The sequence below is a fragment of the Geotrypetes seraphini genome, chromosome 5 (assembly GCF_902459505.1).
Source record: "Geotrypetes seraphini chromosome 5, aGeoSer1.1, whole genome shotgun sequence".
NCBI lineage: Eukaryota > Metazoa > Chordata > Amphibia > Gymnophiona > Dermophiidae > Geotrypetes > Geotrypetes seraphini.
Window position 1 is genome coordinate 42,222,209 of NC_047088.1, and position 12,095 is coordinate 42,234,303.

General features: G+C 41.5%; 1 protein-coding gene across 4 annotated transcripts in view; it reads left to right on the forward strand.

The window, feature by feature from the left end:
* MAP7D3 (MAP7 domain containing 3) overlaps positions 1 to 12,095 on the forward strand; it is a 289,399-nt gene that overhangs the window by 250,117 nt on the left and 27,187 nt on the right. For all 4 annotated transcript variants that reach the window (XM_033945723.1, XM_033945721.1, XM_033945722.1 and 1 more), the window contains 2 exons: positions 7,294 to 7,369; positions 8,885 to 9,098. In XM_033945723.1, coding sequence (XP_033801614.1) covers positions 7,294 to 7,369; positions 8,885 to 9,098 — 290 coding nt within the window. The remainder of the gene's footprint in view (positions 1 to 7,293; positions 7,370 to 8,884; positions 9,099 to 12,095) is intronic.

Sequence of the window (12,095 nt, forward strand, 5' to 3'; positions counted from 1 at the left end):
ATTCATATCTAAAATGATTATTCCTTATTATTCTCCCCGATCTCTCCGGTCGTCATCTCAAGACCTATTATCAGTCCCTTCTTTAAAAATAGTGGGTACAAGGAGAAATGAATGTTTTCTGTTTTAGCTCCTCAAACTTGGAACGCTCTGCCACTCTATATCAGAAAAGAAAAAGACCTTATCTCGTTCAAAAAACTTTTAAAAACATTTGTATTCAATGATGCTTTTATTAACTGATAATTTAAAATTTTTTTTTTCTCCTCTTTTCTCTATCTTCTTCCTGTTCCATTCTCTTCTTCCGCCCCTCCCTTATGTGTTTTTACCCTTTTTTGTTTCTTTTTTCCTAGACCGATATAATTGTAACTTTTCTCCCTTCTTCCTAGTGTATCCAGTTAGTCATTAATTTATATATATAGTGAAACCTTTTATGTCTCAATACTGTTTGTTATCTATATTATTGTTTTAAATTTGTTAAAATTTGTTTTAGGACTGTTTGTTCCCCCATAAGTTGTTTTAATCTGTACATCGCTTAGAATATTTTATATAGGCGATTTATCAAATAAAATTGAACTTGAACAAAATATTTATTCAAACATAAGAACATAAGATTTGCCGCTGCTGGGTCAGACCAGTGGTCCATCATGCCCAGCATTCCGTTCATGCGGCGGCCCTTAGGTTAAAGACCAGTGCCCTATTTGAGTCTAGCCTTACCTGCGTATGTTCTATTCCAATAGGAACTTATCCAACCTTGTCTTGAATCCCTGAAGGGTGCTTTCCTCTATAACAGTCTCTGGAAGAGCATTCCAGATTTCTACTACTCTCTGGGTGAAGAAGGACTTCCTTACGTTTGTACGAAATCTTTTCCCTTCTAACTTTAGCAAGTGCCCTCTCGTTCTCTTCACCTTGGAGAGGGTGAACAATCTCTCTTTCTTTACTAAGTCAATTCCCTTTAATATCTTGAATGTATCGATCATGTCCCCTCTCAGTCTTCTCTTTTCAAGGGAGAAGAGGCCCAATTTCTCTGGCCTTTCATTGTACGGCAACTCCCCCAGTCCCTTAACCATTTTTTGTTGCTCTTCTCTGGACCCTTTCGAGTAGTACTGTCTTTTTTCTTGTACGGCGACCAGTGTTGGATGCAGTATTCCAGGTGGGGGCGTACCATGGTCCGGTATAATGGCATAATAACCTTTTCAGATCTGTTTGTAATCCCCTTCTTAATCATTCCTAACATTCTGTTTGCCCTTTTCGCTGCCGCCGCACATTGCACAAATGGTTTCAGTGATTTGTCTATAAGTACTCCCAAGTCTTTTTCCTGGGGGCTCTCTCCGAGTATAACATCGGACATCCTGTATTCGTACATATGATTTTTGTTACCGACATGCATCACCTTGCACTTATCCGCGTTGAACCTTATTTGTCATTTCACGGCCTATTCCATTCTGTGTCCTCACTACTTTGAGTAACTTTGTATCGTCCGCAAATTTAATCACCTCACTCATGCCAATTTCTAGGCCGTTTATAATATGTTGAAGAGCACAGGCTCGAGCACCGAACCCTGCGGTACTCCACTCGTGATACTTTTCCAGTCTGAGTATTGTCCATTTACCCACATTCTCTATTTCCTATCCGCCAACCAGTTTTTAATCCACGTGAGTAGATCACCCTCGATTCCATGGCTCACAATTTTTCAAAGTAGATGTTCATGCAGAACCTTGTCGAACGCCTTCTGAAAATCTAAATATACAATGTTGACCGGGTCACCCTTGTCTGTCTGCCCATTTACTCCTTCGAAGAAGTGCAGTAAGTTTGTCAAGCAAGATCTTCCGTTGCTGAAGCCGTGCTGGCTGGACCTCATCAGTTTGTGTCCATCAAGATGATCGATGATGCGGTCCATTATCAGCGCCTCTACCATCTTTCCCGGTACCGAAGTCAGACTCACTGCTTTGTAGTTTCCAGGATCTCCCTTCAAACCTTTCTTGAAGATCGGCATAACATTCGCCACTTTCCAGTCTTCTGGAATCTTCCCTGATTTGATCGACAGATTGGCTATTAGTTGGAGCAGTTCAGCTATAACCCCTTTCAGTCCTTTGATTACACTCGGGTGGATGCCGTCTGGTCCCGGGGATTTATAGTTTTTAAGCCTATCAGTCTGCTGCATACCTCTTCTAGACTGACAGTCATCCCTGTCAATTTCCCATCTTCATTTCCTGTGTATAGCTTGTTAGCTTCTGGTATATTGGATATATCCTCTTCGGTAAATACAGACGCAAAAAATGTGTTCAGTTTGTTGGCGATGGCTTTGTCCTCTTTTAATACTCCCTTTATTCCATGGCCATGTAACAGCCCCACCGCTTCCTTTGCGGGTCGTTTCACCTTAACATATCGAAAGAACAGCTTAAAGTTTTTGGCCTCCTTGGCTATTTTTCTTCATAGTCTCTCTTGGCCCCTCTTACCACCTTATGGCACTTGCTTTGATGATGTTTGTGCTTTTTCCAGTTTTCGTCCGTTTTTGTCCTTTTCCATTCCTTAAACGAAGTCTTGTCCCTGATCACTTCCTTCACTGCTACAGTGAGCCACACCGGTTCCTTGTTCTTCTTCCTCTTGGAACCCTTGTTAATACGCAGTATATATAAATTTTGCGCATCTGTGACTGTGTCCTTAAAAAGGTACCATGCATGCTCTTGCATATTTACAGTGCTTATCATCTTCCTAATCTTTTTCTTCACCATGACTCTCATCCCTTCGTAGTTCAGTGCTATAGCCGTCATTCTGGATCGATATTTTTTTTTTTTGTTCCTGTGTTTAGGTTGAAGTGGATCATGTTGTGATCACTGTTTCCCAGTGTCCCTTCTACTTCTATACCTTGTGCCGGTCCTCATAGTCCATTTAGAATTAAGTCTAGAATTGCATTTCCTCTCATATTTTCCATGACAAGTTGTTCCAGGAAGCAATCGCCTACAGCATCCAGGAACTTGGTCTCTCTACTGCAGCTGGAGTTGCCTAGGTTCCAATCTATCCCCGGATAATTTAAGTCAAACCAAGATAGAATTTAGCATTGTCCTTCTTATCATATACCCACTAGAACTTCAAATTCATATTGCTAGAATTTAACCAACCAAAAAGTCTAATAGTTCCAATTCTTCTTGCCAGATCATAACTATATAATCTATAAATCTGCACCAGAAAATTATCTTATCCTTATACAGATGTTTGTGCAAAAATTTATTTTCAAAATTTCCAACATAGAAGTTTGTCAAGGAGGATGTTGTTGTTTCATTAATATGTTTGTAGAAGTTACCCTCAAAATAAAAATAATTTCCTAGGACAAATAGGCAGTATAGTCTCACATTTGGATGATGTCATCCGCAGAACCTGGCACAGACAGTGAAAAAGTGTGCTGTCACTTTAAACTTCTTCAAAAGTTTCTAGACTGCTTGTATGTGCATGCCCTGGTATATTTCTGCCCAGTGGCTAGCGGGACCATCAGTTCTCAGTTTACCATGGAGCTGAGAAGCTGTGTTTTTTGGTCTTCTTTGAAGCATATCAACTTTTTGCCTTTGTGCCTTTCCGTTTTTATTTTTTCCTCAGTATATTGTTCATTTTTTTGTTGTTTATTGACTTTTATTCAATTTTTTAATATTTTAATGTTTTGGGCCCTCTGAACCTGTACAGCCTGTTTTCAAGCTGGGAGGTTCACCTATTCGACCTCCCCAGGACCATTGATTCCTTTAACTTGACAGCGGCAGTTTTTTCTTCGATGTCTAGGCCTTCTAGCAGATTCAAGCAGTGCACCTAGTGCAGCAGAACTATCTCAGGTACTTATCCGCACAATTGGTACCTCCGATGTCTGGGACCTAACTCCTGGTTGAGACCTGCAAGCACTGCTCCCAGCTACAAAAAAGATCCTTGAAGTCTATACAGTTTCAACACAAGAAATTTTTGGGGTCGTCATCTGGTGTTTCAAAGATGTCCCCCGTTTCTGATTCTGAAGCCCATAGTTAGGTATTGGCATCAAAGACAACACTATCATTGATGTTGCCACCAGCAACAACAACCCACTTGATATTGGTTTCATCTCAATTGCCTCCATTAGGGATGCCAGCTAAGAAGCAAAATTATGCTTCCTCGACCTGTCGGAGTCTTCAATGATTTCCACTCCAATGCATACTAAGCGTTAACATCCGGAGGCTCATTCTCTTTCCCTGCAGGTGGTGTCATCTGTGAAGCTGCCTCATTTTTGAGGTCACCAATGCCTCAACACCCTCGGTACCGGTGCCGACTATCCAGGACCAGATCAGGGAGCTTCTACAGAGGGAGTTAGCAACTATGCTGCAAACCCACACAGTTCATGCCACCACTGTGACACCACTGGTACTGGCCTAACCTGAGCATCAATTATCAGGGGCCTCAAGGACCAGGCACGCACTCCCCATTGACAAAGATCAAGATCTAACACAACCAGGCATTGAAGTTGTTCTTTCCAGTCAATGTTGAGTCAACATTGTTGACATTCCAGGAGCAATTTCTTTGACTGGGTGACCAAAGAATTGGATAGCGGGGGTGCACTAGATGTTGTTTATTTAGATTTTAGCAAAGACTTTGACAGTGCTCCACACAGATGTCTAATAAACATAAGTGCCACCAGGATGAGACCCAAAGTCATGGGCGGGGTCAGGAACACTGTGGCTTTTCAGCACATTGTGACCAACACTGTTCTTCTTATCCACATGGACAATCGGGTCGCAATATATTACATAAACAAGGCAGCACGTGGTCGTCAGGAGACCCAGAAAATTTGAACATAGGCCATTGCTCGCAATAAATTCCTGAAAGCAATATATATTCAAGGGGAACAGAATTATCTTGCAGACAAACTCTGCGTCCCATATTTTCTCAGTAGGGGACTCCTCAGATAGACTTGTTTGTGCCCCCCTCAACCACAAGCTGCCCTAGATTTGCTCCCAGCAGTAATCTCACCATCTGGAAGCAAATGCTTTTCTACTGTATTGGACTCACAAGTTTCTCTATGGTTTTCCTCCAATCCCCCTCATTCTCAAAACGCGTGTCAAGCTCAAGCAGGAGTCTGCCACCATGATCCTTATAGCTCCTCGGTGACCCAGAGAGCCCTGGTTTTCCATGCTACTTAAACTCAGTATGAAGGAACCAATACCTCTTCAAATTTTCCCTTCTCACACAGAATCGCAGATCTCTTCTACATTCCAGTCTTTCAGCATTGCACCTGACAGCTTGGTACCTCTCAGCCTAGCATTGGCTGATCTTCATCTTTCTCAGCCTGTCAGACTAATTTTGGAAGCATCCAGAAAACCGTCCACACAGAAGTTTTACCAGCAAAAATGGACACGGTTTTCCATCTAGTGTGCTCTTCATCATCATGAGGCTAAATCCACCTCTGTCTCTTCAGTATTAGACTGTCTTCTACATTTATCCAATTCAGGTCTCAAAACCACTTCAATTAGAGTTCATCTCAATGCTATCACTGCTTTCCATGAGCCAGTCGATGGGAAACCTCTCACTGTTTGTCCTTTTGTGTCCAGATTCATGAAAGGACTTTTCAATATTAAACCACCTCCAGTAATTTGGGATCTTAATGTGGTCCTTGCTTCTTTGATGAAGCCTCCTTTTGAACCAATGTCTGCGGCTCACCTCAAGTACCTTACTTGGAAAATGGTCTTTCTCATCTCCCTTACTTCAGCTCGAGGGGTCAGTGAACTTCAAGCACTGATGGTGGATACTCCTTTTACAGTGTTCCACCATGACAAAGTGGTGCTTTTCACCCATCCTAAATTTCTTACAAAGGTTGTCACAGAATTTCACCTTAATCAATCTATTGTACTTCCAGTATTCTTTTCTAAGCCTTACTCTCATCCTGGGGAAATGGCTCTTCACATTCTGGACTACAAACGAGCATTGGCCTACTATTTGCAGAGAACTCGTCTCATAGAACATTTCCTCAACTTTTTGTCTCCTTTGATCCTAACAAGTTGGGACATTTAGTATCCAAGAGAATGATTTCTACATGGTTGGCCTCTTGTATCTCCTTCTGTTATGCTCAGGCTGGGCTACAAGTGGAGAGTCGTGTCACAACCCATAAAGTAAGAGCTATGGCAGCTTCAGTTGCTTTTCTTCACTCCACTCCTATTGATGAAATCTGTAAAGTTGCTACTTGGTCCTCAGTTCATACATTCATATCTCACTACTATCTGGAATCTTATTCCAGATGGAATGGTCACTTCAGCCAAGCAGTATAGCAAAATCTATTTTCCTAATGGCCAACACTCCCTCCATCCCATTGTAGTAAGCTAGGGAGTCCCACATGTGAGAATATGCTGTCTGCTTGTCCTGGGATAAAGCACAGTTACTCACCGTAACAAGTGTTATCCAGGGACAGCAGGTAGATATTCTTACAACCCACCCACTTCCCCTGGATGGCTTCTTAGCTTGCTTAAAGAACTCAAGAGCCGCGAGCAGCGTCGGGTGGGAAGGCACTCGAGCATGCACGGTGCAGGCAGTTCGCAAATTTTTTCAAGTTCTTAATGTGACGATGCACTTTAAAGCTGTCCATACCGGGGCTCCATGGATGACGTCACCCACATGTGAGAATACCTGCCTGCTGTCCCTGGATAACACATGTTACAGTAAGTAACTGTGCTGTCTGAGCAGAGGATTAATAGTCAAGAGTTCCCCACCCAGTGCTCCTAGTCCATTGAAGAAAAGAATAATCTTAGCTATTTCTTTGAACTATGGTTTATAAAAGACACCCTCAAAAGCCTTCCAGAAATTTTGAGGCAACAAATATTGTACTAATTCAAATAGTCACATTCTACGTATGCAAGCAGAAGGAACACATAAGCTTCTTTTTTTTCAGGAAATGTGGGTGTAGAAAAGTGGGCCATTTCCCATGGGATGACCTTAGAAGCCACATACCTGGCGAGAAGGAAAATGTTCCTGTTAGATATAATAAATTTTATTTCCTTTTTTTGTTGGCCTTTCTCTCCTATTTAGCCTCTTTCCCCTTCTGATGTCTCCACTTCTTTTGCCCTTGTTCCCTTCTGTATGTGTAGGCTGGCACATGGCACCATTTTTAGGTACCCAGCATTTTTTTTTTCACTGTAATCAGCATTTACAGGTTCTAATAATATATTTTATATGATGAAGTAGGATAGAATATAATAGACATGATATTGAGAAAGTTCAAAATAAATGTAGCAGTTTCAACTTACTTTAACAGTTACAAAACTGGCCTGGTTATAATTGCTGACATTTTGTTGACAGAGTGAAGAAATATCTGACCAAGGTATTGAAGACAGTGAAGAAGGACCATTAATTCTTTATCAGACTGATCAACTCGGTAGGTAGAAATCAGAAAAAATCAGTCACTGCAGAAAATCACTACTTGGCTTTGAGAAAATAAATTATCTGTAAATCTATTAAAATCAAAGGACCTGCTCTTTACCACCTCAGAAACTCAAATACTTGTCACTCCAATTTTACTGGAATCCTGACCTGTACCTGTACCTTTGGTCCCTACAATCAAAATATTTGGTGTCACTCTTGACAATAGACTTAACTTTCAAAAGCAGATCTTCAGTGGTACAACACAGTTTATCAAAACTTAGAATGATCAGTTTCATAAAGCCTTTACTGGAACCCTCTGCCCTTAATATATTACTTTAATACATTCTTTAGTAATATCTCAATTAGACTACTGTAACCCTTTACCATGGCTTAAGACAAAAAAGATATATACTGCCTTCAGCTCCCAATCGTTTGACATTGGATGCCTTCTTCCTTGACTGTTGGGGCAAGTTTCTTTATGCTAGTCTTCCAATTCCTCTAGTTGGGGAAAATCTCAATCAAATTTTGCCAAGAACAGGCCACCATGATTCTCTTAGTACCTTGATGGCCACATCAACTATTGTTCACTCTCTCTTATAATTGCAGACAGGAATCCATCACACTTCAAATCTTTCCTGCATTGCTGACACAATGAATGTTCTCTCCTTCATCCAGAAATCTAACCCAAAGCCCTCCCAGAAAATATTCAAATTACAGTAAAAAAAATCCCATCTAATACATACAAATTACTGAAAAAAAATCTCATATCAATCTCATACACATTCTCTGTAGTCCACAGAGTTCCACATCAATAATATACACATACAAAATTTAATACTAATTAGTTAGGTAGCTTTATTTGATTTGATTTATTGTCTTCATTATCGCCTAATACAAAGTTTAAAAGTGGTTTACAAAAAGAAAACAAAATATAATGAAACACAAATCTCAATACAAATTAACCCCCTCTTTACCTAAAGCCAGCAACGCCGACCGGTGCGGTAAATGCTCATAGGAATTGAATGGGCTTCAGAGCATTTGACGCATAACACTTGGCTTTGTGGCTTTATAAAAGTGGGCCTAAATAAAATATAAAATAACAGTCATAAAATCCATAATTCACAGTCAGACATCAAAGGAAAAAGAAAGCAACCAAGACTTCAGGACTTTCCGAAAAACAGAAAACACAGTTCAGAAATAGTAGAGGGCAAGATGTTCCACATCAAAGGGCCCTACATAAAACAACTTAAGAGAACGACCTATTCCCTTGATGTACAACATAGCACTCTACAAAAGTTTTATAACATGTTAAAAGTGGAAGAGAAGTTATTTTGGTTGTCTTTTGATACATTTTTTGGTTTTTTAATTTGTATTTGAAATATTTGGATAACTTTGTGCATAAAACTAATAACTAAAATTCCCTTTCATTTCCATATATATTTCATTATTAATGAGACATTTTCATTCTGTCCCTCCCTGTAGTTTGGTCTGAAGGATATTTAATGATTGTTTGGGTTTTTTTCCCCAGATAAGATAAATAATGATGGCTTATCCCAGGAAATAATTACATCTTCGGAAAGTGGCTCAATAATTGCTTTGGATTTGTGTTCACTAGAAGATTCATTACAGGATACAGCAGACGTGCAGACATGTGATATATTTATGAATGGAGATGAGCAGAACATTGATCAGAAAAATAACAACAAAGAATCTTTAGATATATTGCAGGAAATGGAACCTAGGTCAGTAACATTTCCAGTGAATGAGTTTATTTCTGAGTCATATGCAGCCTATTTAATTTGTTCTTTCTTTAGCATTTCTCCAGACCGGTACAGTTCAATGATTGATAATATCTCACCATGACAAGGAGGTGGAGACTGAGACAAAACTTTAGCTGTAATACTAATAGCTGTGATTCCCTCTAGTCCAGACATGTCAAACTCTGGCCCGCAGTGTCATAAAATTTGGCCCGCCAGACAATGAAAAATTTGCAATTAAGCTGGCCCACCGGAAGGTATCAGCTGTAGAGTCACATGCCTCAAGTCTTTACTACTCTGCCGCGAGACTTGATGTGCGTGTATCTACAGCTGATGCCTTCCGGCGGGCCAACTTAGCAGTAGAGAGCATCAGGAGCACAGCATCGCACAGCAGGTGGCCTTAAGACTTGAGGTGCATGGATCTACAGCTGTAGATTCACATGCCTCAAGTCTCATGGACGCCACGTTGTGCTCTCTACTGCCACCGCTCTTTACGCTCGAGGTCACCTGCACCCTTCCAGCTGCTGTTGTCATTCGGGTCCGCCTATTCCTCCCGGCTGCCTGCCTGAAAATTTTAAAGGAAAAGCTATCGAAGGGTTGAGTTCCCAAACCATTTGCACATTGTTGAGCCAGATGTGATACAGCCTTAGTTTGAGTGTCTCCATTGTAGTTGAGGGCTCAGAGCTTGCCAGTATAGGCAGTTATGATGCTTCAGATGGGAGATGCTGAAGTGCCTGCCACAAAGGGGTTCATCTGTGATTTTACTGGTGGCTTAGATCCCATGGCGGATAACATCTTGAATATAGACAAAGGAGGTGAGAGGGTTGAACCAATGGAAGCCTTCATTCAGTTGCTCCTAAGACACTACAGAAGCTACAGCAGGGGCACAAAAATTAGTGATGAAAGAATTGATGGTTCCATGTTGTTGCAGTCCAAACCCACCAATGTGACCTTAGATGCCATCTGAGTATATTTTGGAGCTAAAAAAGCAAGGTCTCTTTTGAGAGAACAAAAACTGATTTGTCCCAAGTTTTTAATTTTGGCCCATCATAGAGCCGACATGGGGTTGGAGAGGTTGTAACACTATACTTCTACTAAGAGTAAGGGGTGCTTTTATTAAGGTGCACATTTAGCAATCGCTAAATCGGTTAGCGTACCAAATAAAAGGACCCCTAAGTATCTTAATTAAAAAGTCGGCCTGCGACTTAGCCTATGGTTTAGATTTTGGCTCCTTATGTGATTGTTTGACACCCATGCTCTAGTCTAACCAGTCTGTTCTCAGCAGGTGTGGTAAGCTGTGCCAGTCTTCCCTTGGTTAGTGTATGCCTGTTGGAAGTTGTTTAGTGGCCGCCTTGTCCCCGTTTGGTGCCGGACTGAGCTTGGGGGACCCTTTTGGAAGTCTATCTGACCTCGGGAGTGTCACATTCAACGGATCACGAGTTGAGTCCCTCTCCCCCATTTCTTCCACCTCGCAAAAATTTTTCGAGAAGTGCCTCAGCTGTAAGCTTTGCCACCAATACTGGCAAGGCATATGGCTTAGAGAGCCAGTGGAGTCTGTTCTGACAGACAAAAATAATCCTGAGCCAGTGCCAGTCTGAAGGGAGCCTTCAGTTCATTTTTATTGCTAACCGTCTAATCTTCCCATTGCATGCTCTCTTCTATCCCCAATCCAGCTGCATATCCAGAACTCATATTTAGGGTGGGCCACTGGGCAAACTGGGTGGCCACACATGGTCTCCATATCCCCTCCCCCTGTGCCAATTAAAGCATTAAAAATAACTGAGTTGGTTGGGATCCACAAGCCCCACCAACTGCAAGGGCCCTCCAGCAGCAAGAACTCCTCCCTCTCCCACTTGCTCCAGCCCATAGATCTATCTGTGCATCTCACCTGCCCCGCCCTCCCCTTGTATGCTCAGTTTTTGAGCATGTGGTGGTGGTGGGGAGACCAGTGCTTGGACAATGCTGTGGGCTGGAGCAAGTGGGAGAGGGAGGAGATCTTGCTACCAGAGGACCCTTGAAGTTGGTGGGGCTTGAGGATCCCCACCAGCCATAACAAGGGCGTAAGAATTTGCCAAATCATGTCCTTTGAGACCACTATTTGAAAATATTTTCAGGAACATACAATTGTGCCAGTTTTCTGCTCTCCTTGAACTCTTCCTGGAAGGTAGAGAGCTGCATAGGGTTAGGAATCAAATCCGTCCCCGCAAGTAATCTCTGCCATCCCTGTCTGTCCTCATAAACTTCAGAAGTAGTTATTTCATTTAATTATGCTACTGTATTAGAGGCTCTGGTAGAGACCAATTTACAAAGCAGAGACATTTTTTTTTAACTGGCTTTTCAAATTGTCATATACAATCTACAAATATCATTAAAGAAAATGGAAATTCCTATTACATAAAAAAAAATTATTTCACAATATTCATTAAGCCCACATCAAGGGTGAAGTGATTCCTTAAACTTGCAGAAAAAAAAAATCTATAGGAAATATAAGGATAAAAAATCCTAGCATTAAACAGCATTGCTACATTCCATTCAAGATTGTATATAATCCCAGGAAAATCAGGCAGCATATTCTCAACATATGGGCGATATCATCCACGGAGCCCCAATGCAGACAGCTGCAAAAGCCATTTTGCTTGTAGAACTGTAGAAAGTTTGCGACTGGCCGCAACGCGCAGGCCCGTCTGCCTTCCTGCCCGAAGTAGGGCACGTGCCTCCTTAGTTCTAGTTTTTCTGTGGAGCCAAGAAGTCCTTCTTCGGGTTCTGTGTGGTAACTAGTGCTGCCTTCTCCACATTTTTGCCCTTCGGGTTGTCCTTTCGAGGTTTTCGAGTACTTGCTCTTTAAAAAAAACAACTTTTTTTTTCTTTTTCTTTCCATTTTCTCAACAGCAGGGCCTACTCTCTCACTTCAACCTGCAGAATTTGATTTTGCTGAGGTGGTGTTTCCACCCATGTCCCACTCTTATCACTGGGTTTAAAAGG